This window comes from Motacilla alba, chromosome 22, assembly GCF_015832195.1.
Source record: "Motacilla alba alba isolate MOTALB_02 chromosome 22, Motacilla_alba_V1.0_pri, whole genome shotgun sequence".
NCBI lineage: Eukaryota > Metazoa > Chordata > Aves > Passeriformes > Motacillidae > Motacilla > Motacilla alba.
Window position 1 is genome coordinate 4,738,667 of NC_052037.1, and position 25,975 is coordinate 4,764,641.

Here is a 25,975-nt window from a genome sequence, read left to right on the forward strand (position 1 = left end):
GGCTGGGGACACGGCCAGGCTCCTGCGCTCAAGGGTCAAGGCCTCCTCAACAAACCTGCCAAGAGAACGTTCCAGGTCAAACCTCCCACGGGCCGTGGCTTCTCCCGTGGGAAGGCAACTCCTGGGGTCACTCAGTGTGTCCCCAGGGGCTGGGGGACATTCCCAGGGCTGGGGGACATTCCCAGGATCTCTGTGCCATTCCCAGGAGCTGGGGGACATTCCCAGGGGCTGGGGGACATTCCCAGGATCTCTGTGCTGTCCCCAGGAGCTGGGGGACATTCCCAGGGCTGGGGGACATTCCCAGGATCTCTGTGCTGTCCCCAGGAGCTGGGGGACATTCCCAGGGGCTGGGGGACATTCCCAGGATCTCTGTGCCGTTCCCAGGAGCTGGGGGACATTCCCAGGGGCTGGGGGACATTCCCAGGATCTCTGTGCTGTCCCCAGGAGCTGGGGGACATTCCCAGGGCTGGGGGACATTCCCAGGATCTCTGTGCTGTCCCCAGGAGCTGGGGGACATTCCCAGGGGCTAGGGAACATTCCCAGGATCTCTGTGCTGTCCCCAGGCTCTCAGTGCCAATCCCAAGATCTCTGTGCCATCCCCAGGAGCGGGGAGATTTAGGATGTGCCTGCATTTCTCAAGAGCTGAGAGGTTTTTTATGGGAGCTGGGAGCTTTTCCCAGGATCTGGGAGCATTTCCCAGGATCTGGGAGCATTTCCCAGGATCTGGGAGCTTTTCCCAGGATCTGGGTGCTGTTCCCAGGGTTTGGGAGCATTTCCCAGGATCTGGGAGCATTTCCCAGGATCTGGGAGCTTTTCCCAGGATCTGGCTGCTATTCCCAGGAGCTGGGTGCTTTTCCCAGGATCTGGGAGCATTTCCCAGGGTCTGGGAGCATTTCCCAGGATCTGGGTGCTTCTCCCAGGATCTGGGTTCTCTCCTGGAAATCTGGCTGCTGTTCCCAGGAGCTGGGAGCATTTCCCAGGATCTGGGAGCATTTCCCAGGATCTGGGTGCTGTTCCCAGGATCTGGGAGCATTTCCCAGGATCTGGGTGCTGTTCCCAGGGTCTGGGTGCTGTTCCCAGGGTCTGGGTGCTGTTCCCAGGATCTGGCTGCTTTTCCCAGGGTCTGGGTGCTGTTCCCAGGGTCTGGGTGCTGTTCCCAGGATCTGGGTGCTCTCCTGGAAATCCGGCTACTGTCCCCAGGATCTGGCTGCTGTCCCCAGGATCTGGGTGCTGTTCCCAGGATCTGGGAGCATTTCCCAGGATCTGGGTGCTGTTCCCAGGATCTGGGAGCATTCCCCAGGGTCTGGGTGCTGTTCCCAGGATCTGGGAGCATTCCCCAGGGTCTGGGTGCTCTCCTAGAAATCTGGCTGCTGTTCCCAGGATCTGGCTGCTGTCCCCAGGATCTGGCTGCTGTCCCCAGGATCTGGATGCTGTCCCCAGGATCTGGCTGCTGTTCCCAGGATCTGGGAGCTTTCCCCAGGATCTGGATGCTTTCCCCAGGACCTTTCCTGACCAAATGCCGTTTTCCCAATCCTGTGCTCCAATTCCCAGCTGCAGTTCCCCACCCGTTCCCACTCCCCAGAGGCCTCTCGTGCCTGCTCCAAGGCTGGGTTTTAGTCTGAGCCCAGGCCAAGGCTCAGCTTATCCGGGGTGATCTCGTCTTTAATTCCCCGATTGTCCTGCACAGATTCAATTGGGCCCCAAAGGAAGCTCCTGCACCTTCCGAGTGTTTCCTGATCGGAATGTCAGGGCCAGGCAAAGAGAAAGAAATGTCAACAAAGAAATAGAGAGAAATAGAAATATTGTAGATAATATAGATTGTAAATTAATTCTTATTTATTATTTATTATTAATTATAATGGATTATATGTATTATAGATAAATAAATATAAGTATAGATAAATAGATATATTGTAGATAATATAGATATATAGATTATAAAGTAATTATTATTTATTATTAATTATTATATATTGGATTATATGTATTATAGATATATAAATATAAGTAAGTGTATAGATATAGTGTAGATAATATAGATATAGTGATTATAAACTAATTATTATTTATTATTAATTATTATATATTGGATTATATTTATTATAGATATATAAATATAAGTAAGTATTGATAAATAGATATATTGTAGATAATATAGATATAGTGATTATAAACTAATTATTATTTAGTATTAATTATAATATATAATGGATTATATGTATTATAGATAAATAAATATAAGAAAGTATAGATAAATATATAGATATATTGTAGATAATATAGATATATAGACTATAAACTAATTATTATTTATTATTAATTATAATGTATAATGGGTTATATGTATTATAGATAAATAAATATAAGTATAGATAAATAGATATATTGTAGATAATATAGATATAGTGATTATAAACTAATTATTATTTATTATTAATGATCATGTATAATGGGTTATATGTATTATAGATAAATAAATATAAGAAAGTATTGATAAATAGATATATTGTAGATAATATAGATATATATTAATAATTAATTATTATTTATTATTAATTATTATATATTGATTATATGTATTATAGATATATAAATATAAGTATTGATAAATAGATATATTGTAGATAATATAGATATATAGATTATAAATAATTATTATTTATTATTAATTATTATCTATTAGATTATATTTATTATAGATATATAAATATAAGTAAGTATTGATAAATAGATATATTGTAGATAATATAGATATAGTGATTATAAACTAATTATTATTTATTATTAATTATAATATATAATGGATTATATGTATTATAGATAAATAAATATAAGTAAGTATAGATAAATAGATATATTGTAGATTATATAGATATAGCGATGATAAAATAATTATAATTAATTCTTATTAGTTATAATATATAATGGGTTATTTATATTGTAGATAAATAAATACACATAAACAAATATTGATAAATATATAGAGAAAGATATTGTAGATAATAGATATGAATATAGATTACTTATAATTAATTATATGAATTATTATGACTTATAATATAGATTATATATGTTATAGATGAATAAATTTAGATAATAAATAGATATTATAGAAATATAGATAATAAATAGATATTATAGATACTATAGATATATAGATTATAATTAATTATAATTATTATTTATAGTATATATAATAGATTCTATATATTATAGATAAATATACAGAAATAAATTAAATTAATTAAATTAAATAAATTAAAATAAACACATACATAAAATATATAAATTTATGGATCAGTTTAGGGCAGAGGGAGCAGAGGCAATGAAGAGGGAGCTGTTCTTACCCCGCTGCCGCTCCGCCGAGCTCTGCTCCCCGGGACCCGCGGCCGCGGCGGCAGCGAGGGGAGGAGCGGCCGCGGGCACCGGAGCCTCGGCCGGGCCGGGAGCTCCGGGGGCAGGGACGGAGATCCGAGCCCCGGCCTCCCGCGGGTGAGCCCTCACCGGGCACCGGGAACCTCCCGGGATGGGGCACCCGGAATTCCCAGACACCGGGAATCCCCCCGGGATGGGGCACCGGGAATTCCCAAATACCGGGAACCCCCCGAGATGGGGCACCGGGATTTCCCAGACACCGGGAATCCCGCCGGGATGGGGCACCGGGAATTCCCAGACACCGGGAATCCTGCAGGGATGGGGCACCGGGAATCCTGCCAGGATGGGGCACCCGGGCACCGGGAATCCCGCCGGGGTGGGACACCTGGGCACCGGGAATCCCGCTGGGATTGGGCGCCCGGGCACCGGGAATCCTGCTGGGTTGAGGCACCGGGAGTCCCGCCGGGATGGGGCACCGGGAATCCCGCCGGGATGGGGCACCTGGGCAAGGATTCCTGCCAGGATGGGGGCACCCGGCCCGGGATTCCCGGGATTTTGGAGCCCCGGCCTTCCCGCCTGGATCAGGGCACCTGTCTCGGGATTTCCGAGCTCGGGGGATGTTGGCACCAAGAGGTTTCGGTCCCTCCTGCCCTCAGGGCTGCCTCCTGCCCCGGGATGCTCTCCCTGGCTTTTCCAGCTCCTTCCCGGCAGAGCTGGATGGAAAACGCCCCGGCCTGCGGGGCTTTGCCCTGGGGCTCTCTCTCTCCTCCCATCATTCCTGTTTTCCCAAACTTCTGCCACTCGGCTCCGTGATTTCCCTTTCAAAGCCCAAACCGACGCCGTCCTTCATCCAGGACACGGAGATTCACTGCGGGGAGAGGGAATAAATCCGGAATACATTCCCCTTCCCTGCGCCGCCACATCAATCCGCTCTGGTGCCGTCTGTCTGCCTCCAAACCGCGGATTCGGGCAGGTGGGAACATCCCGCCGGGAATTCCCTGGGCGAGATGAGAGCGGGACTGAAGCTTTACATGGATTTAGGAGCGGCCGGGGGCTGGAGATCGCTCTGCCGGTGCCGGGAGCCGAGGCGGGGATGAGCGGGGCAGCAGCACCCTCTGCTGAGGCAGCCTTCAAAAGGATGCGCCGTAGAATTCCAAATGCTAATATGACCAGAAAAAAGAACAACAAAAATCAACAGAATTGACCTAATTATAGAAGTCCACCACCCCGAGAGTCCCCAGTCTTTGAACAGTCCAGCTGGATGACAACTTGGACAGGGTTCATCGCGAGGGTAGGTGGGAGGTGGATCCTCTTCTCTATAAGGGAAAAAGAAATATACTTATTTTTCAAGAGCGTCCTTAAGTTCATGGGTCTACCGGAATGCAGCCAGTTCTTTTAGGAAGTTTCTTTCTCTTTCCGGCGGCGTCTTCTCTTTGAGGCGACAGCTGCTTGTTTCTCCTCGGTGTCTGCTGGAGCTGGATTTTTGGGAATGAAAGGTTTTACCCACTTTTGGGGTATCCATCGGGGGCCTGAGGGGGTGGACACGCATGCGTAACCACACCCCCAGGTTGTCGGAACTCGGAATGTCCCACAGACATTCTCGGATGTTCCAGACCCAGGTCAGAAGCATCTGAGACCCTGGCATGCAGCCAGAGACCCCTGTGGCTTTGAATCTGACCCATGGAACAGTTTACCAACTTTGCAGGAAGAACAAGAAGTCACACAAGTTTAGATATTGTAGCAGAAGTTGTCCCGAAGTGAAGGAAGGATTTCTGAGTGCTGTACAGGGGGGTTTTAAGCCTTGTACCCAGGGGTCCAAGTTTTGTACATGGGGGTCAGGGGTTCTAAGATGGAGGGATTTGGGTGTGCCCTGTCCTCTTTCTTTCTCCTTCCCAGCCTCCATGTCTTTGGTGATGTTGGCACTCACAGATTGGTTTAGAGTAGAAAGTCACCATTCAATATAGACAGGAGGCATTGGGGAAAAATATAAACATGGAACACGGAATGTGTGATATCAAAGATGGCAGCAGCCCCTGGGAGGGCAGTGTGCCTTTGTCTGAGCTGCTGAACGGGCCACAGCAGCTCAGGGAGAAGAATCTTTTAGATAACCAACAATAAACAACCTTGAGAACAGACAACAGAGGACTGCTGAGTCTTTCTTCGAAGGCACGGGTTGGAGGAGGGACTTTTCCATCTTTCGGGGTTATCCCAATCCGGGGGTGAAACCCCACACCAGGTGATGAGCTCATAAGGACCCTTGACTTCCCAGGTTTCTGGGTCCTTAATGAGAACTGGTGGACGCTGTGACAACTTAAACCGAGCTGCCGGGCCGGGACCGCTGGCACTGCGGGAAAATCCTCTTTGCCCAGGGTTTTCTCCTGGGAAGCTGAGAAGCCTCAGGGAAACAGGAAAACAATTTTATCTCGTTGCTTCTGCCGTGTTTTGCTGCCGGGATGTGGCTGGGGATTGTTTATCCAGCGTGTGAATTGTTTTTATGTAATGATTGATCACTGTCCAAGCTGTGTCACGTCACAGCAGGACACGAAATGACGACGCGGACGCTGCTGCTCTCACGGTGAACAAAAGAAGGGAAGTTTCATTTCTCACTCCAACATTTATGGATTCCCAAAGGTGACAGGGATTGGAGGGTGACGGCGCCACCTCTGCAGTGACACTGGCCAGACCAACAGCCCCTCAGTTCTCTTCCATCAAAGAACACAAAACATTATTTACAGAACCGTGTGTGAGGAAGTTTGTTACAGGAATGTAAACATCAGAAGGCTTAGCAAAGTCTTAAAGATCAGGGTGGCAGTGCCAGGACCCTGGAGAGTCACGAGTTTTCATTCTCATTCTTTGTAGCTTCTGTCGGTATCCTTTCCCTGTTCTTTAGTGCAGTTTCAGTGCAGTATTTTAATATAATACATATAATAAAATAATGAATCGGCCTTCTGAGAACACGGGGTCAGATTCTCAGCTCCTCCTTCGTCCTGGGCACCCTGCAAACTCAACAGAAGGCTCCCGATTCTCCTCCACCTTCCCTTTTTTCCCTTTTCCCCTGCTCCTTTTCTGAATTTAACCCTTTCTGTGGCGTTATGGGTTCTGTTTGCTGCCTCCCGGGGAGGGTTCCTTCCCTCTGCCCCCTTGCTGCCCCAGGCAGAGTCACCCAGATCTCTTTGCAGATATTTCCCCCAAATATTCCCAGTTCTGAGCCAGCGGGGGGAAGGATTGATTTAGAACCCCGATCCGTTCTGTCTCACTGCTCCACCTTCCTCGCTTTGCTTCCCTTTTCCTTCCTCTTGCTGTTTATTCTTCTTTTTTGCTGTTTTTCTGTCTCTTATTATTTTAATGCTTTTTTAAATTTTCCTTCCTTTTCCTTATTTTCCTCTTTCTCTTTTCTTGTGCCTTTTTTCCTCATTCCTTTCCCCTTTGGACTTCTCAATTTTTTATTCTTATTCATTAACCCCTTTCCTTCCTCTTCCTCGTCCCTTCTCCTCCTCCTCTTCCTCTTCCCTTTTCCCTTTTCCTCTATCTTCCTCTTCCCCTTTACTCTTCCTCTTCCTCTCTTCCTCTCCCTCTTTTCTCTTCCTCTCCCCTCTTCCTCTTCCTCTTCCTCTTCCTCTTCCTCTTCCTCTTCCTCTTCCTCTCCCCTCTTCCTCTTCCTCTCCCCCATTCCTCTTCCTCTTCCTCTTCCTCTTCCCTCTTCCTCTTCCTTTCCTCTCTTCCTCTCCCTCTCCCCTCTTCCTCTCCCCTCTTCCTCTCCCCTCTCCCCTCTTCCTCTTCCTCTCCCTCTCCCCTCTTCCTCTTCCTCTTCCTCTTCCTCTTCCTCTTCCTCTTCCTCTTCCTCTTCCTCTTCCTCTTCCTCTTCCTCTTCCTCTTCCTCTTCCTCTTCCTCTTCCTCTTCCTCTCCCCTTTTCCTTTTCCTTTCCCCTTTCAGGACCTGGGACAGCTCCGGCCCCGCCCCTCGCCGCCGCTGGGCGTGCCCCGTGCGTGCCTGGGCGTGTCCCGTGCGTGCCTGGGCGTGCCCCGTGCGTCACTGGGCGTGTCCCCATCCCCGCTATAACAGCGCATGCGCGGCCGCCCCTCAGCAGCCGGTCCAAGATGGCGGCGGTGCGGGCGCTGCGCGGGGCCGTGAACGGCGGCGGGCCCGGCGGGCCCCGCGAGCAGGCGGCGGCGCTGACCCGCGACTTCCTGTCCCAGCCGCGCCTCAGTGAGTGCGGGGCGTGCGGGGGAGCCCGGGGGGCCGCGGCATGGGGGGATCCGCCCGCCTCGGGGGCCGCGGCGCCGGGCCCGGGCAGGCCGCAGCGGCGGATCGCCCACCCTGTAATTAACACCGTAATTAACGCGGGCAGCCCGGCCCGCTGCGGGCACGGCCCGTCCCGTGGCCCTCCCGAAAAGCCGGGGTTTGTTGCGGGAGCTGGAAGTGGGACGGAGTGTGTCTTTAACGCTGAATTGAGAAATCGGGGCAGAAAGGGGAAATGCGGGGCTCTGGTGAAATCGCTTTAGGGCAGCGCGGTGGGAGGAATCAGAGTGCGTGAGGGTGTTTTTCTGGCTGCAATTACATAAAATGGCTTTCCCCGTGCCCTAAATAGCGCCGGGACCTGCCGGGGGCTGCCCAGCGGCTCCTGGGTCCCCGATCCTTCGGGAATCTCCGTCAGGTTTGGAAGCCAAACCCATCACTGCAGTGCCAGGTCTCTGCCCTGTGGCCTCTGCCAGGGCTGGAGCCAGGGTGACAGCAGCGTTTTCCATGGAGATTCTGGATTTTCCCTGAAATGGGAAATGTTCCGGGCTGCTTTTGGTTTGCCGTGAGAGGCGGATTGAGGAAGGAGAGCTCATGAGACAGTCACGGGTGAAATGCCTCACTCAGGGTCAGCTTTTCCACGTGAAATGCCTCACTCAGGGTCAGCCTTTCCATGCCCTATATCCCGGTCCCATTCCTGATTATCCCAGTCCCATTCCTGATTATGCCAATCCCATTCCTGGTCCCTATTCCCTATATCACACTCCTGTTTCCAATCCCATTCCCAAATCCCGGTTCTCAGCTGCATTCCTGGTTATCCCAGCCCCATCTCCTATATCCCCTATCCTCTATCCCAATACCATTCCCTGTTACTAATCCCATTCCCTGTATCCCAATCCCATTCCCTGTATCCCCATCCCATTCCCAGTTCCCATTCCCTGTATCCCAGTCCTATTCCCTGTTGCCATTCCCAATGCCGTTTCCAATCCCTTTCCCTGTTCCCATTCCCTATATCCTAGTTCCCAGTCCCGTTCCTGTACCAGTTCCCATTCCCTGTTCCCAGTGCTGTTCCCCATTCCCAGTTTCCATTCCCTATATCGTGGTTCCCAGTTCCCATTCCCTGTTCCTGTTCCCGGTTTCCATTCCCCATTCCCTATATCCTGGTTTCCAGTCCCATTCCCTGTACCGTTCCCCATTCCCAGTCCCATTCCTTATATCCTGGTTTCTGTTTCCCATTCCCTGTTCCCAGTCCCATTCCCTATATCCTGGTCCCGTTCCCTTCCATATATCCTGGTCCCCATTCCCTATTCTTCATTCCCTGTTCCCGTTTCCCATTCCCCGTTCCCTTCCATATATCCTGGTTCCCGTTCCTATTCCATACATCCTGGTTCCTGGTTCCCGTTCCATGTATCCTGGTTCCCGTTCCCATTCCATATATCCTGGTTCCCGTTTCCCATTCCCCGTTCCCATTCCATATATCCCGTTTCCCGTTCCCATTCCATATATCCCGTTTCCCGTTCCCATTCCATATATCCCGTTTCCCGTTCCCATTCCATATATCCGGTTTCCGTTCCCATTCCATATATCCTGGTTTCCGTTCCCATTCCCGTTCCCATTCCATATATCCCGGTTCCCATTCCCCATTCCCATTCCATATATCCCGGTTCCCGTTCCCATTCCATATATCCCGGTTCCCATTACCCGTTCCCATTCCATATATCTCGGTTCCCTTTCCCCGTTCCCATTCCCCCCTCGTTCCCTGAGCTGTTTCCTGCTCCCGGCTGCCTCTCCCTGCTCCGGCCCGGGGCAGCCCAGCAGAGGCGGGGCCGGGGCTCTGTCTCGGGGCGCTCACGGGGGTCCGAGGGGTAAGGCTGGGCTTGGGGGTTTGAGCCTGGCTGAGCTGAGCTGGGGGTCTGAGGGGTAAGGCTGGGCTTGGGGGTCTGAGCCCGGCTGAGCTGAGCTGAGGGTCCGAGGGGTAAGGCACGGGCAGCAGGGCTCAGCACGGGCAGCAGGGCTCAGCGCGGGCAGCAGGGCTCAGCACGGGGAGCTGCCAGGCCTGGGGAGGCCCTGCTGGGTCCCTGCTGGGATTTGGGATCCGGGCTGAGCAGGAGCAGTGGGGGCGGCACGGTCGGGACAGATGGAGGCGAGAGATCTCTGGAGCCAGGTCTGGGAACTTGGGGTGCAGGGCCCTGCTGGGAGCTGCCAGGCACAGCTCGGAGCAGCCCCAGAGAGGGAGAGAGAGGCAAAGAGAGAATGAGAGTAAAAGAGGATCAGAGGGCGAGGTTCCCGTTACAATACAATAAATCTTCTTCTGGTCTGGGAACTTGGGGTTCATTGCCAAGGGCCTGGTGCAGGGCTCTGCTGGGAGCTGCCAGGCACAGCTCGGAGCAGCCCCGAAGAAGGAGATGTAAAGACAGAGAAGGCAAGAGTGGGGTAAAGAGGAAGAGAGAGCGAGGTTCCCGTTACAATACCATAAATCTTCTTCCGTGCTGAATATTCTGATTCTCACTGACCAGTCTAACACGAGATACAAATCCTACAGCATTTACATGCAGCCTGTAACAATCACTGCATTACCACGCTGTGTTACATTTTAAACCCTAAAAAGTGCTCTTTGGGCCCCTTCTGCCAAGCTGGCAGGGTCTGCTCTGACCCCGGGACCTGGCTGAAGCAGAGGCTGCTGTTTTATTTCATCCAAAGGGGATTACCTTCAGCCAGCCACACCATTGTTTCCCAGTTGTTCAGTAACTAAGGTGTCTCAAAGCTTGCTTTCATTTCAATCTCGCTTTTAGTTTCCACATTCTCAACATCTTCTGCCAGGCAATCACATTTAGAAGGCTTTCCTGTTTCATCTTCCCCGGCATGGCTGGGCTCTGGGTGGCCCCACTGTCCCGTGTCCCCTCCTGGGGAGCGCTGAGGAACAGCCCCAGCGGCTCCTCGTGACCCTGAGGCAGCTCTGACTCAGGATTTCCCTGCCTGGGGGTCAGCTGATGCTTCTTCCCTGAGCTTGACACCAAAATCCTCCCTTGGAATCCCAGAATCACGGAATGGTTTGGGTTGGAAGGGACCCAAAGCCCAGCCAGTGCCACCCCTGCCATGGGGACACCTTCTGCTGTGCCAGGGTGCCCCAAGCCCCCTCCAGCCTGAGCAGGGAATTCCTGTCATGGAGAATAAACACCGTGATTGTGTCAGATCCAGGGAGCAGGAAAAGTGCTCTGTGAATTCCTGTCATGGAGAATAAACCCTGGGATCACCCCCAGGAGCAGGGAAAATGCTCCGTGAATTCCTGCAGTGGGGAATAAACACTGGGATTGGGTCAGGGTCACCTCCAGGAGCAGGAGAAATGCTCCATGAATTCGTGTCCTGGAGAATGAACACTGGGATCACCTCCAGGAGCAGGAAAAATGCTCCGTGAATTCCTGCAGTGGGGAATAAACACCGGGATTGGGTTAGGGTCACCTCCAGGAGCAGGAGAAATGCTCCATGAATTTGTGTCCTGGAGAATGAACACTGGAATTGTGTCAGTGTCACCTCCAGGAGCAGGAGAAATGGTCCATGAACTCGTGTCCTGGAGAATAAACACTGGGATCACCTCCAGGAGCAGGAGAAATGCTCCATGAATTTGTGTCCTGGAGAATGAACACTGGAATTGTGTCAGTGTCACCTCAAGAAGTAGGAAAAATGCTCCATGAATTTGTGTCCTGGAGAATGAACACTGGGATCACCTCCAGGAGCAGGAGAAATGCTCCATGAATTCCTGTAGTGGGGAATAAACACTGGGATTGTGTCAGTGTCACCCTCAGGAGCAGGAGAAATGGTCCATGAACTCGTGTCCTGGAGAATAAACACTGGGAACACCTCCAGGAGCAGGAGAAATGCTCCATGAATTCCTGTCATGGAGAGGAAAACATTGGGATTGTGTCAGTGGCACCCTCAGGGAGCAGGAAAAATGCTCCATGAATTCCTGTCATGGAGAATGAACACTGGGATCTCCTCCAGGGAGCAGGAAAAATGCTGGACACCCAATCCTGTCCCTAATCCTTCCTGTGGAGTTCCTAATGAACAGAAATGGGGCCCCAAATCTGAGCCTGGTGGGAGGGATGGAGTGGGACATGGGATGTGGGAAGGGATGGAGTGGGACATGGGACATGGGATGTGGGAAGGGATGGAGTGGGACGTGGGATGTTCCTGAGGAAGTGCCTGACCCCTGCCCTGTGTTTTTTGCAGCTTACAAGACCGTGTCAGGTGTGAACGGGCCCCTGGTTATCCTGGACCAGGTGAAGGTAAGTTCTCAGCTCTTCATGGAGATTTTGGAGGGAGAGTTGCCAGGAAAAGCTGGGAAAGGTAAAATCCAGCCTGCTGGGAAGTTCCCCAGAGCCGTTTTGGTGCATTTCTGACTGCTGGGATGAATGGGAGTGGGAAATTCCTCTAAGGCAGGAGGAAAGGGAGAGTTCTTGGGGAAAGAAAGGAAGCAGAGTTTGAGTTTTACCAAACCCCGGGAATGCTGATGAAATTCCACGCTGAAATGAACCTGTTTGCTTTGTTCCCAGCCTGTTTCCACATCAGTGCTCTGGAAAAGGAAGCTGTGGACACTCCTGGCTTCTTTTCAGGCTGCTCTTAGGGGCAAAGCTGCTGCAGGTTTTTCTTCTTGTGCAGAGAATTTGGAGATTTTATTTGGAGATTTTAGAACTGATTCTGACAGCTCCAACCATCCAAATCTCCCCATAAAATTGGCTTTAACTTGAGAGACTTAATATCCTGGGCAGGAGTTTGGTTCAGATGATAAAATTATTCTTAATACCGAGTAGTTTCCAGGTTGGGAGCTGGTGATTTTTGTTTGCTGGCTGGAGTTTAATGCCTTCCCTCCTCCCTCTGCCCCTCAGTTCCCCAGGTACGCCGAGATCGTGCACCTGACCCTGCCCGACGGCACCAGGAGGAGCGGGCAGGTGCTGGAAGTCAGTGGCTCCAAAGCTGTGGTTCAGGTAAGGAGCAGGAAGCTCTTTTCCCACCACTGATTCATCAGGATGAGCTCCAAACCAAATCAAACCTGTCTGGAGTCGTGTTCTTTTTCAGTGGAAACAACAAAATCGCCTGCTTGTTCCCAGTGCAGGTGGCAGAAATAATTTGAGGAGATTTCTGACCATGAACAGTGACATTTTTGTTTCCACCCCCACTGGCTGTATTTCCACCCCACTGGATTCCTTTGCTGCTGGATTCAAGGAATCCCCTGGAATTTGCAGTGTTGGATTCCAGATCAGCCCCGTGCCGAGGGTATTTCTCCTAAAAGGGTATTTCACCCACCCCGTGGGTGCTGGTACTTCTCCTAAAAAGCTGTTTCTTGTTCACCTGATTGCATCTGAAGAACTTGGCAGGGGGAAACACTTGAAAACAAAGGAGTTGCACCGGGTTTGGTGCTTGTTGCTGATAGAATTCAGGATTTTTTTTCCAAGCAGGGTTTTGTGGTGTTTCCTACCAGCTCTTGAAGCCCTTTCCAGAGCAGCTCCTGCTTTGTTCCCTGAGGCTGCAGGTGAAGCAGCATTCTGGAGTTACTTTGTGAAGCACAAAACTCCTGGCCCGTGGTTTATGTTGATTTTTCCTGCTGCATTTGCAGGTATTTGAAGGCACTTCAGGGATTGATGCCAAGAAAACCTCGTGCGAGTTCACCGGGGACATCCTGCGAACCCCGGTCTCGGAGGACATGCTTGGTGAGGATTTACCTGTGGATGTGAGCAATGAACAGGTTTATCCAAAATTACCTGCTTCTCACAGTAATTCTCATTTTTGTTGCTGTTTCCTATAGGCAGAGTGTTCAATGGGTCAGGAAAACCCATAGACAGAGGTCCCATTGTCTTGGCTGAGGATTTCCTGGACATTATGGGTTTGTTCTTAATCCTTTTCTGAGGGGGAGGAAAGTCAAACCTGGTGTGTTTCAGCTTTCTGAATGTATACATTTCAAACCTGGTGTGTTTCAGCTTTCTGAATTTATAGATTTCTAACCTGGTGTGTTTCAGCTTTTTGAATTTATATACTTAAACCTGGTGTGTTTCAGCTTTCCGAATTTATAGATTTCAAACCTGGTGTGTTTCAGCTTTCTGAATTTATACATTTCAAACCTGGTGTGTTTCAGCTTTCTGAATGTATATATTAGAACACAAGAACTCTATGTATTATATATTGGAACACAAGATCTAACTTGGGAGGAGCTTCATCTCATTTTTGAGTCTGTGTATGGCACCGAATTCTAATTAAATCACCCAAGTGCAGGGAGATGAGGGAGCAGAAAATTTTCTGCAGCGTTTGAAAGATGCTCTTTGTTATTTGTAGGCTTAATTCTACAACACCTAAAGGTGAAATGCTGATAACCTGGCAGAGTTTTAAATCATTCTTACCACTGGCATGAGCATTTAACAGCAGAGTTTTGGGCTCTGCAAGCTCAGGTGTGACCAGGTGCAGCTAAAGGTCTGTTGGTGTCGCAGTGGGATTTGTCCCCATTTATCAGGGTGTTTGATAAAGCTCCCAGCACGTCCAGGGAGTAACATTGTGTTCTCTCCAAAAATCCCACAGGCCAGCCAATCAACCCCCAGTGTCGGATTTATCCAGAGGAAATGATCCAGACTGGGATTTCTGCCATAGATGGCATGAACAGCATTGCCAGGGGCCAGAAAATCCCCATTTTCTCAGCTGCTGGGCTGCCCCACAACGAGGTGAGGCCTCAGGGCTGCTCTAAACCTGGTGGGAGCCAAAATTAAATTTAATTCTGAGCTGTGGGACGGCATCAGGTGCGAACCCTGGAATATTTCTTGCCTAGATTGCAGCTCAGATCTGTCGCCAGGCTGGCTTGGTGAAGAAATCCAAAGATGTGATGGATTACAGTGAGGAGAACTTTGCCATCGTCTTTGCTGCCATGGGGGTGAGCCCACAGTGCTGGGGGAAGCTGGGGCTGGGGGAATCAGAGGTTTTGAGAGCGGCTGAGGCCTGAGCTTTTGTGTGTGTGGAATTAAAGAATGGGTGGAAATCCCAAAGGCTGGAATCTGCCTCTGGCACAGGCTGCCCAGAGGAGCTGTGGCTGCACCATCCCTGGAAGTGTCCAAGGCTGGATGAGGCTTGGAGCACCCTGGGTTAGTGGGAGGTGTCCCTGCCCATGGCACTGGAGGGGTTTTTGGGGTCCCTTCCCACCCAAACCATTCCATGATTCTAAGGAGGCGTGGCTGATCAGGATAAAGAACCTCAGACTTGATCTCCAGCCTGGAATTCCAGAAGCTGCTCACTCTGGCAGTGTAGAGGAACCTGATGGATGGAGATCTTTGCTGCGGGCTATTAATGAGCTCATCAGCCCTTAATTGGGTGGGGAATGTGCCAGGTTAAACCCAGAACTGTGCCGTAGGTGAACATGGAAACCGCTCGCTTCTTCAAGTCGGACTTCGAGGAGAACGGCTCCATGGACAACGTGTGCCTGTTCCTGAACCTGGCCAACGACCCCACGTGAGTGGCACCCCCTGAGGGGGGCAGGACACGCCAGCTGGGGGGATGCAGCCTGGGGGGGCTTTTGTGCAGGTGCCACTTGTGGGGTGGGGTTTTGTGGCAGCAGCGCTGCAAGTGAAATGCTGCTGGAGCTGCAGGTGCACTGGTGCTGCTGGAGCTGCAGGTGCAGTGCTGCTGCTGGAGCTGCAGGTGCAGTGGTGCTGGAGCTCTGGGTGAAATGCTGCTGGAGCTGCAGGTGCAGTGGTGCTGGAGCTGTAGGTGAAATGCTGCTGGAGCTGCAGGTGCAGTGGTGCTGGGGCTCTGGGTGAAATGCTGCTGGAGCTGCAGGGGCAGTGGTGCTGCTGGAGCTGCAGGTGCAAAGGTGCTGGTGGAGCTCCAGATGCAATGGTGCTGGTGGAGCTGCAGCTAAAATACTGCCCCAGGTGCAATGCTTGTGCTGCAGGTGCAGTGCTGATGCAGCTCCAGGTGCTGTGCTGCAGCTGCAGCTAAAATACTGCTCCACGTGCAGTGCTGGTGCAGCTCCAGGTGCAGTGCTGGTGCACAGCTGGTGCTGCAGCTGCAGCTCAAATGCTGCTCCAGGTGCAATGCTGATGCTGCAGGTGCAGTGTTGGGGCAGCTCCAGGTGCTGTGCTGGAGCTGCAGCTCAAATGCTGCTCCAGGTGCAGTGCTGGAGCTGCGGGTGCAGTGCTGGAGCTGCGGGTGCAGTGCTGGTGCACAGCTGGTGCTGCAGCTGCAGCTCAAATGCTGCTCCAGGTGCAGTGCTGGAGCTGTAGGTGCAGTGCTGGAGCTGCGGGTGGTGCCTGGAAGCTCCAATGCTGCTCCAGGTGCAGTGCAGGAGCTGCGGGTGCAGTGCTGGGGCTGTGGGTGGTGCCTGGCAGCTCCGTGTGGCTCCCAGGTGTCCCTGGCAGGTGACAGCAGCTTGTGTTGCAGCATCGAGCGCATCATCACGCCCCGGCTGGCGCTGACCACGGCCGAGTTCCTGGCCTACCAGTGTGAGAAGCACGTGCTGGTCATCCTGACAGACATGAGCTCCTACGCCGAGGCTCTCCGAGAGGTGTGTGCTCCTCAAGGTGTTCATTAATTCATGTCTTCGTTGGCAGAAAAGGGTGCTGTGGAGTGAGGAGCCGAGCTGCTGCTCGAGCTGTTGGAATTAATATCCATTGGGATGGCTGGGAGCAGCCAGTGAGGGTTGCAGCTGATCCTTCGTTGGCTGGGATTTATTTCACTGGTGGCAGTTCCACCCCTGGACGTGTCCAAGGCCAGGTTGGACAGGGCTTGGAGCAACCTGGGACAGTGGGAGGTGTTCCTGCCATGGCAGGGGTGGCACTGGATGATGTTTAAGTTTCTTTCCAACCCAAAGCACCCCATAATTCCATGAATCAGCAGTTTGATACCCTGATTGTGGATTCGCCTTGTCCTGTCACACGCGGCTGTGCTGACAAACACCTGAGGGGGGTTTGTGTGGCTGCACCTGCAGTGCCCAGTGCAGACAGCAGCTCCCTGGGCTGGCTCTGACTCCTCGGGGGTGTTTTTGTGGCTGCCCCAGGTGTCAGCAGCTCGGGAGGAGGTGCCCGGGCGCCGTGGCTTCCCTGGCTACATGTACACTGACCTGGCCACCATCTACGAGCGCGCGGGCCGCGTGGAGGGCAGGAACGGCTCCATCACCCAGATCCCCATCCTCACCATGCCCAACGACGGTGAGTCCCCGCAGGAACGGGCAGATTGTTGATGGAGTGACAAAACTATCCTTTGTCCCCTTAAAAAGGAAAGAAGCTTAAGAAGCCTAGAAGTTTCTTTCCTCGATTAGGTGATAAAAGGCATCTCATAGGCTTGGGGGGGCTTCACCTCAAACTTAAGGATAGCTAATTAAACCGGAGCCAAAAAGTCTGCCTGGGCAATTTACTAGAAAAAGAAGAGAACAAAGAAACTAAATTGCTTTTGGGAGGAGTTTCACCAGGGGCGGGAGGGCCTCTTGCACCTGAATGGTTTCTCTCTGTAAAGAGTTTTGTTATTTTGCTTTTTTATTAAAACCTTTTTGTTTCCAGCGCTCCCACAGCAGCCATCCTGCTGATTTGATGCCTTCTGAGGCAGCTGAGCTATCCCGGGTGTGAAACAGATCTCCAAGAGCTTATGAGACCTTGCTGGGGGAGGCTTCTATTCCGAGTCACAGCCAGGGGCCTTCCCAGAGCAGCCTCGGGGGCACACAGCAGCTCAGCAGTCCTGTGGCCTTTAGGTTTCCTTCCTGTTCCAGGTTTCGGCTGCTTTCTGATAAAAACCCTTTGCCCTTTGAGGGCTCAGGCCTGGTGCCCATCCAGGGCCACTTGGGATTTGTGAAGGGAATAATTGCTGAAGTCACCTGGCAACAAAAAGCTGCAGCTCACTGCTGAAATGGATATAAAAAGGCTGAGAACTTTCAAACCTTTTTTTTTTTTTCCACAGATATTACTCATCCCATCCCTGACTTGACTGGATACATCACTGAGGGACAGATCTACGTGGACAGGCAGCTGCACAACAGGCAGGTGTGTGCCTCACTCCCCTCAAGGTGCTTAGGGTTATTCTGATTTTTAAGGATTCCTGTTAATTCTGGGTGTTTTCCCCCCAGATTTACCCTCCCATCAACGTCCTGCCCTCCCTGTCCCGGCTGATGAAGTCGGCCATCGGCGAGGGGATGACCAGGAAGGACCACGCAGATGTGTCCAACCAGCTGGTGGGTACAAACCCCCCCTGGGAACAGGGGCTGCTCCCCAGCACACCCTTGGCTGCCCAGCCTGGATCACTTGGGATCCAGAACATTCCTGAGGCTGCTTTAATGCCTTGGTTGAGTGTTCAGTGAGAGGTTTTGAGGTTGAAGAGGAATTGTGGATGAGTAGAGAGGGAACAGCTGAGCTGGGGGTGTTCACCTGGAGAGGGCCTAAAGGGGCTCCAGGAGAGCTGGGGAGGGACTGGGGGTGAGGGATGGAGGGACAGCACACTGCCAGAGGACAGTAATGAATGGGATATTGGGAAGGAATTCCTGGCTGCCAGGGGCTGGGCTGGAAACTCCCAGAGGAGCCGTGGCTGCTCCTGGATCCCTGCAGCGCCAGGTTGGGATAAGCTGGGACAGTGGGAGGTGTCCCTGCCGTGGCAGGGCTGGGATGAGGTGGTGTTTGAGGGCCTGTCAGCCACGCCAGGCTCCCTGAGCCCCGCTCCCCTCCCAGTACGCCTGCTACGCCATCGGCAAGGACGTGCAGGCCATGAAGGCCGTGGTGGGCGAGGAAGCCCTGACTTCGGACGACCTCCTGTACCTGGAGTTCCTGCAGAAGTTTGAGAAGAACTTCATTGCTCAGGGTAAGGCTGGCAGCAGCTCCCAGCGGGGCAGGGCTCGTGCCAGGGCGTTCCCTGCCCCACGTGCCCCCGGGCTGTCCCCGCAGGGCCCTACGAGAACCGCACGGTGTTCGAGACCCTGGACATCGGCTGGCAGCTGCTCAGGATCTTCCCCAAGGAGATGCTCAAGAGGATCCCCCAGAGCACACTGGCCGAGTTCTACCCTCGGGATGCCAAGCACTAGCCCGGCTCCCTGTGCCCCTGCTCCGTGGTTTGGTTTCCTTTTCCATGTGTTGGTGTTTCCCCGTCGCCCTCCCAGCTCCACCCAGCAGCAGGTGACGCTTGTGGCGGTGTTCCCACTGAGAGCAGTTTGGAAAATATCCCTTCTCCCACAGCCTGCATCTCCAGGAGGGTGCTCTGAAAATGTGCAATAGCCACCACGAGGTTTGGGCTTTGAAACGAGCCTTTTGTGGGGTTCTCAAGGCTGAGCATGACCAGGAATTGCCAACCTTCACTTCGAAACCGTGGGTTAGAAAACATCAGAGAGGAAATGTGACTTGCAGGACAACATTCCTTGGTGAAAAATGCAGGTTTTTAACCAGGGCTGCACATTCTGAAGGATGTGGAGGTGACACTGGGGACTTCCCCACCAGCAAAGGTGGAAAAGTCCTTGTCCTTTCAGAGGACAAAGGCCAGTGAGGTGCTACCTGAAAGTAGCGGGATACAGCTTAATTATTGAATTGCGGGTTTTAAATTGAAGTTTGCAGAGTAAATTCCCTCCTTCACCCTTTTTTGGTTGGATTCTGGAGATGCCAAACAGAACCAGCAGCTCAGTCTGGGCTCAGTGTCACCACAGCTGTTGAGAGGGATCCTGAGAGATGAAAACCACCCTAAAACGTGGCCCAGGTGTGCTGGTGTGAGCTCAGCTGTTAAACTGTGGCCTGTACGCACAAGGCAACAGGAGTTGGTAAAAAAGGCAGCTTTCATGGGAGAAAGGATATTTCCAACCTGCTCCGGGTGTGCTGGGCCCGTGCCATGGCTGGAGCTGTTGTGGTTTGCACTCCAGGCACAGATTTGCCTCAGCCCTGAGCTCAGCATTCCCAAACTCTGCAGTCCTGGCTGGGCAATTCCGTGTTGTTCCTTTTCCAACGGGTTCAGCCGAGGCTCCGGGCCCGCTGCTGCTGCTGGCACAATTCCATGCTTTTTCCAGGCTTTCCTGTAGTCTGAGCTCTGGGCTGGCTCAGCAGGGCATGTTGCACCTCCCTGCAGTGTCTGGGAAGGTGCTAACATGACTGGAATGTGCTAATTCCAGCTTTCCCTGACGTCTCCATGTGCAGTTCTCTGGTTTGTTCCGTGTTCTCTGTGGCTGCAGCAGCGACTTTATTCCAGTGCATTCCACCCAAAGCTGTGTCCAGTCTCTTTTTCCTGAGGTCAGGGTGTGGGAGGGTGGAAGCGTTGGCATGAAAACACTTTAAATGTAGAGAATCTCTAAATAAATTAAATATGGAAGGTGTTGAACAAAACGGGAGCTTCGGTGGTTCTGGGGGTGAAAATTCACTTGGGCTGGGCAGCAGCGTGTTCCTGTCCCTGGGAATGGGAATGGAGCAGCTTCAGTGTGGACTAAGGGTCACTGGAGCTGCCCCCACAACATTGTCCCTGGAGCTGGTGGCTGAGGAGGAGGAGGAGGGTCTGACCTTCAGCCTCAGTCACGGGGAAAGGCTTTGCAGGAATGTGCAGGGAATGTGATCCCTCTGTCCTCACCTCCCTCCCTCTGCTGGGGGAGGCTTGGAAACCTTAAACTCCTGGAAAATGAGCTTCAGGCCCCACTCTGGCTGGGATTCTGGATGTGATCAGCAGGGGGATGGGGGTCAGTTGGTGACCCCAGCCCCTTCATCAGCCCTGGCTGGGCAGCAGCCAGGCTTAGGACAGACCCTGTCCCAGGTGGGGACAGCCTGAGCCTGCCCAGGGCCCTGGAAACCCAGGAATGGGCAAACCCGGGAATGGGGAAACCTGGAATGAGCAAACCAAACCCAGGAATGAGCAAACCTGGAATGGGCAAACTCAGGAATGGGGAAACCTGGAATAACCAAACCAAACCCAGGAATGAGCAAACCTGGAATGAGCAAACCAAACCCAGGAATGGGCAAACTCAGGAATGGGGAAACCTGGAATGGGCAAAAGTAGGAATCACCAAACCAGGAATGACCAAGTCAAACCTGGAAATGAACAAAACCAGGAATGAGCAACCCCAACCCAGGAATGGCAAATGTGGGAATGAAGCAACCTGAGAATGGGCAAAAGCAGGAACGAACAAAAGCAGGAATGACCAAAGGAAACCCAAGAATGGCAAACCTGAGACTGGGCAAGGCCAGAAATCAACAACCCAAACTCAGGAATGGCCATGGCAAACCCAGGAATCAACAGCCCACCCCCAGGAATGGCAAACCCAGAAATGAACAATCCAAACCCAGGAACGGGCAAAGCCAGGAATGGCCAAACCAAAACTGGGAATGGCAAACCCAGGAATCAACAACCCAGCCCCAGGAATGGCAAAGCCAGGAATGGCCAAACCAAATCCAGGAATGGCGAACCCAGGAACGGCGAATCTGCACAGGTTTCTTCTCTCCACAGCCCCTGGGGCTCAGCACAGCGTTTCCCCCGAGCTGCTCGGTGCTGTGGGATGAACAAAGGCGTTGCGGCTGTCCGTCTGTCCCTGGCAGTGCTGTGACAGCTCCTGGCACGGCTCTGGCGCGGCTGGGGACAGGGGACAGCAGGTACCGGCTCAAAGGGCCGTGCTGCTCTCCCAGCTGCCGCTGCCGGGCCTTTCCAGGCCGGCTGCTTTTTCCATTCAGATTTTTGACCCCATAATGAGTAACGAGCACCGCCCGGGGGCTCAGCCGCTCGCCGAGGGATGGCAGCCGGTCCCTGCCACGGGCACACGCCAGCTGTCCCCTGGCTGGGGAGGGGAGGGTCCCTCCTGCCCCGGGGGCTCCGGGCCGGTGGCAGATGCGAGGCAGGGCCAGCACCAGGCTGGTGGGCAGAGCGGCCGGGGCTCATTTGCACATCAAAAGCGGCTTCTCGCTCCCCAGACCCGGCCCTGGCAGCGCGAGGTGGCTCCGTCCCGTTCCGCGTCCCAGGCAGCGCCGCGAAGGAGGCAGCGGGGTCGGGTTTGGGGTTGGGGTCGGGTTTGGGGTTGGGGTCGGGTTTGGTCTGGGGCTGGCTCTGCCCTGCACACAGCCAGACACGCGTGCGGAGCCCCCAGCCCGTTTCAAGGAGATGCAAATCGGCTTTTCTCCGCGCCGGGCTGATTTGCATGCGCTCATTAACCAACCCAACGACCGAGCTGCTCCCGCGGCAGCTGGAGCGGGCTGGAGCCGAGCAGCGACCCCCGGCCCGGCTCCGCCTGGGCTCCTTCTCCCTTCTGCCCCCCAAAACCAGCCTGGCTGCCTCAGCCCCTGGTCGTGCCGAGCCTGTCCCCGAAGGTGCTCTGGCTGTCACCAAATGATTTTCCCCTGGGATTATCCGGCCGTGCTGCTCCTTCCCGCTCTGGCTCCTGCAGGAGCAGGGTCCCGGCTGTCCTGGGGCTCTCCCAGCACAGGAGCAGCTCACACCCCGGGCTCTCCCAGGACAGGAGCAGCTCACACCCCGGGCTCTCCCAGGAGCAGCTCACACCCCGGGGCTCTCCCGGGAGCAGCTCACACCCCGGGCTCTCCCAGGACAGGAGCAGCTCACACCCCGGGGCTCTCCCAGCACAGGAGCAGCTCACACCCCGGGGCTCTCCCAGCACAGGAGCAGCTCACACCCCGGGGCTCTCCCGGGAGCAGCTCACACCCCGGAGCTCTCCCAGGAGCAGCTCACACCCCGGGGCTCTCCCGGGAGCAGCTCACACCCCGGGGCTCTCCCGGGAGCAGCTCACACCCTGGGGCTCTCCCAGGACGGGAGCAGCTCACACCCCGGGGCTCTCCCGGGAGCAGCTCACACCCCGGGCCTCTCCCAGGAGCAGCTCACACCCCGGAGCTCTCCCAGGAGCAGCTCACACCCCGGAGCTCTCCCGGGAGCAGCTCACACCCCGGGCTCTCCCGGGAGCAGCTCACACCCTGGGGCTCTCCTGGGAGCAGCTCACACCCCGGGGCTCTCCCAGGACAGGAGCAGCTCACACCCCGGGCTCTCCCAGGAGCAGCTCACACCCCGGGGCTCTCCCAGGTGCAGCTCACACCCCGGGCTCTCCCAGGAGCAGCTCACACCTCGGGGCTCTCCCAGGACAGGAGCAGCTCACACCCCGGGGCTCTCCCGGGAGCATTTCACACCCTAGGGCTCTCCTGGGAGCAGCTCACACCCTGGGGCTCTCCCAGGACAGGAGCAGCTCACACCCCGGGGCTCTCCCGGGAGCAGCTCACACCCCGGGGCTCTCCCGGGAGCAGCTCACACCCCGGGCTCTCCCCTGCCAGGTTTGTGCCACGGCTGGCACAGCTCAGCTGCAGCTTCAGGAGGGGTTTGCTGGAAAAGGGGCAGGATCATCACCTGCTTTTTGGGAGAGACAGCCCAGGGCCCTCAGGGCTGGGATTTTGGGTCTCCAGGGATGAGGTTTTGGCTTCCCTGGGCGTTCCTAAGAATTCCCTGGGGTGTTTGTGCCCCCAGGGATGCTGCTGTCCCTCCTGGCCCTGCCCTCGCTCCTCCTGGTGCTGCTGAGCTGGGCTGTGACCTCCGAGGGACAGGGACAGGGACATCCCCGGGCAGAGCGGGGAGCTCAGGGCTCTCCTTGCTGCTCCCTTGGCTGGATTCCTGGGAAGGCAGGGCTGGGAAGGGCTGGGCTGCACCCCCGGCCGGGCTGGGGTGGCTGTGACAGGAGGGACCCTCAGGGCACAGAGCCCTCACGGGGATTTCCTGTCCCTTTCCTCTCCAGCAGTTCTAAAATAAACTTAAAATAAATAAACTCTAAAAATCAGTTTCCCTCACTCCTAGGGCAGCAGGAGCACAACCAAATTTCCCTGGAAAGCAGCAGCAGCTGCCAGGTGCCTTTTTGGGGTGCCCAGATCCACCCCCTGCCCCGTGGGTGCAGCCAGCATGAGCAGAGTTTCCTGAAATTGGAGAATTTTCCCCATTTTCTGCTCCCCAACCTCCCCCTTGGCCTCCCCCCACGCTGTTTTTTCCTGGAGTTGATTTGGTTTGGAGCAAAACAGCTGAAATAGTCAAAACATGACCTCGGGTTTGTTCCAGCAGCCACCTCTCCCTCGGGATTTGTTTCCCTGGATCTCCTCAGGGTCGGCACCTGCCTGCTCGGGGATGCTGGGCATGAACAAACCCCAATTTCTCGGGGTGAAATCCAGGCCCACCTGCAGGGTCTGGGGGCTCAGGCTGGGAGGGGGCCGGGTGGATAATCCCAGCCTCCCTGATCCGCCCAAACCCAATCCCTGCTTCTCCATGCTCGGTTATCCCAGCTGCAGGGCAGAGATAACTCCAGGCTGGAAAAAGCAGGGCCAGGTGCAGGGATGTCCCCAGAGGGGACTCTGGTGGGCTGTGATAAATTCTGGTGGCTCGTGCATGGAGAATCCCCAGAACACCACTGAGCACCCGCAGAGAGAGGCCGGGGAAGTTTTAAAAAATGTATTTATAAATAAAAACATAAAATTAACCAGTAGTTTACATCAGTCACCAGAAATAACATCCAAAAAAAAATAAACAAAACGAAACAAAAAAAAGAAAAACCTGCAGAAAAATAATTCTCTGTCCAGGCCGGGACCTGGAGCGACACACCTGGAATGCGACGGGCACACACAGCGCGGTTGTGCAAAGGCAGCACGGCGAGGCCTCTGGAGATCACATCACAGAGCTGGGGGACACGGGGCCGAGGGGACAGCCTGGGGACGGGGACAGGGACAGGGACGGCGCCACCGAGGCCGGCAGGAGCGGGGAATTGCCGCCATGGGGCGAGGTCGGGACGGGCTCTGCTCCCCTCGGCTCCGGGCGGGGCTGCGCCCATTTTGGGGGGAGGCACAAAATCCCTCCCGGCCTCGCTGCCCCTGATCCTTCAGCTTTCCAAACATCCTTCGGCTGGGCAGGGGCTGGGCACGGGCTGGGCACGGGCTGGGCACGGGCCAGGCAGGGACAGGGGCTGGGCAAGGGCAGGGACTGGGACTGGGCAGGGACTGGGCAGGGACTGGGCAGGGATTGGACAGGGATTGGGCAGGGATTGGGCAGACAATGGGCAGGGGCTGGGCAGGGTTGGCCCCGGGGGGCACCCGCAGGAGCCTGAGGTTGGCTTTTCCAGCGGGCCACGGGTGAGCATCGTTTGTGCCGGTGCCAGGAATGTCTGGGCAGTGCCAGGAGTGGCTGGGCAGTGCCAAGAAAGGCTGGGCAGGGCCAGACTCAGCTGGGCAGTGCCAGGAGTGGCTGGGCAGTGCCAGACCCGGCTGGGCAGTGCCAGACCCGGCTGGGCAGTGCCAGGAGTGGCTGGGCGGTGCCAGACCCAGCTGGGCAGTGCCAGACCTGGCTGGGCAGTGCCAGACCCGGCTGGGCAGTGCCAGGACCGGCTGGGCAGTGCCAGACCCGGCTGGGCAGTGCCAGAACTGGCTGGACAGTGCCAGAAGTGACTGGGCAGTACCAGGACTGGATGGGCAGTACCAGACCCAGCTGGGCAGTGCCAGACCCAGCTGGGCAGTACCAGGACTGGATGGGCAGTACCAGACCCAGCTGGGCAGTGCCAGACCCAGCTGGGCAGTGCCAGGAGTGACTGGGCAGTACCAGGACTGGATGGGCAGTACCAGACCCAGCTGGGCTGTGCCAGGAGTGGCTGGGCAGTGCCAAGAAAGGCTGGGCAGTGCCAGACCCAGCTGGGCAGTGCCAGGAGTGGCTGGGCAGTGCCAGGAGTGGCTGGGCAGTGCCAGACCCAGCTGGGCAGTGCCAGGACCAGCTGGGCAGTGCCAGACCTGGCTGGGCAGTGCCAGACCCAGCTGGGCAGTGCCAGACCCGGCTGGGCAGTGCCAGGAGTGACTGGGCAGTACCAGGACTGGATGGGCAGTACCAGACCCAGCTGGGCTGTGCCAGGAGTGGCTGGGCAGTGCTAGGAGTGGCTGGGCAGTGCCAGACCCAGCTGGGCAGTGCCAGGAGTGGCTGGGCAGTGCCAGACCCGGCTGGGCAGTGCCAGGAGTGGCTGGGCAGTGCCAGACCTGGCTGCGCAGTGCCAGGAGTGGCTGGGCAGTGCCAGGAGTGGCTGGGCAGTGCCAGAACTGGCTGGGCAGTGCCAGGCCCAGCCGGGAGAGCTGGGGCAGTGGTTTGGAGTGCTCAGGGCCGGGCGCAGAAGGCACAGACTGGTTCCTGTGTGTCACCTTTCCAGGCTGCAGTGGCGCGAGGGACACGGAATTTCACACAGCTCAGAGCCCGTGGCCGAATTGGCGGCGCTGGGATTGTGCAAGAACCCCCCCCAAGAGCCCTGGAACGGGGCAGTGGGTAAATAATTGCAGCAAAAATATCATTGCACTGGCACAGAGGGGTCCCCTGGAGCCCCCACCCCACAAACTGGGTCCTGCTGGTTCCCTCCCCAGTCAGGGGGACACGAGGGTCACCAGCAGGGCCACC

At 54.3% G+C, this 25,975-nt stretch overlaps 1 protein-coding gene across 1 annotated transcript; it reads left to right on the top strand.

The window, feature by feature from the left end:
• Nucleotides 1-7,424: 7,424 nt before the first annotated feature.
• ATP6V1B2 (ATPase H+ transporting V1 subunit B2) lies at nt 7,425-19,923 on the top strand. Its single transcript, XM_038160432.1, has 14 exons — nt 7,425-7,582; nt 11,840-11,895; nt 12,496-12,594; nt 13,224-13,317; nt 13,413-13,490; nt 14,177-14,316; nt 14,421-14,522; nt 14,997-15,094; nt 16,025-16,148; nt 16,641-16,791; nt 17,534-17,616; nt 17,700-17,804; nt 18,295-18,424; nt 18,508-19,923. Exons 1-14 carry the CDS (start codon nt 7,474-7,476, stop codon nt 18,642-18,644), a joined length of 1,506 nt encoding a protein of 501 aa, XP_038016360.1. The 5' UTR covers nt 7,425-7,473; the 3' UTR covers nt 18,645-19,923.
• Nucleotides 19,924-25,975: the final 6,052 nt, after the last annotated feature.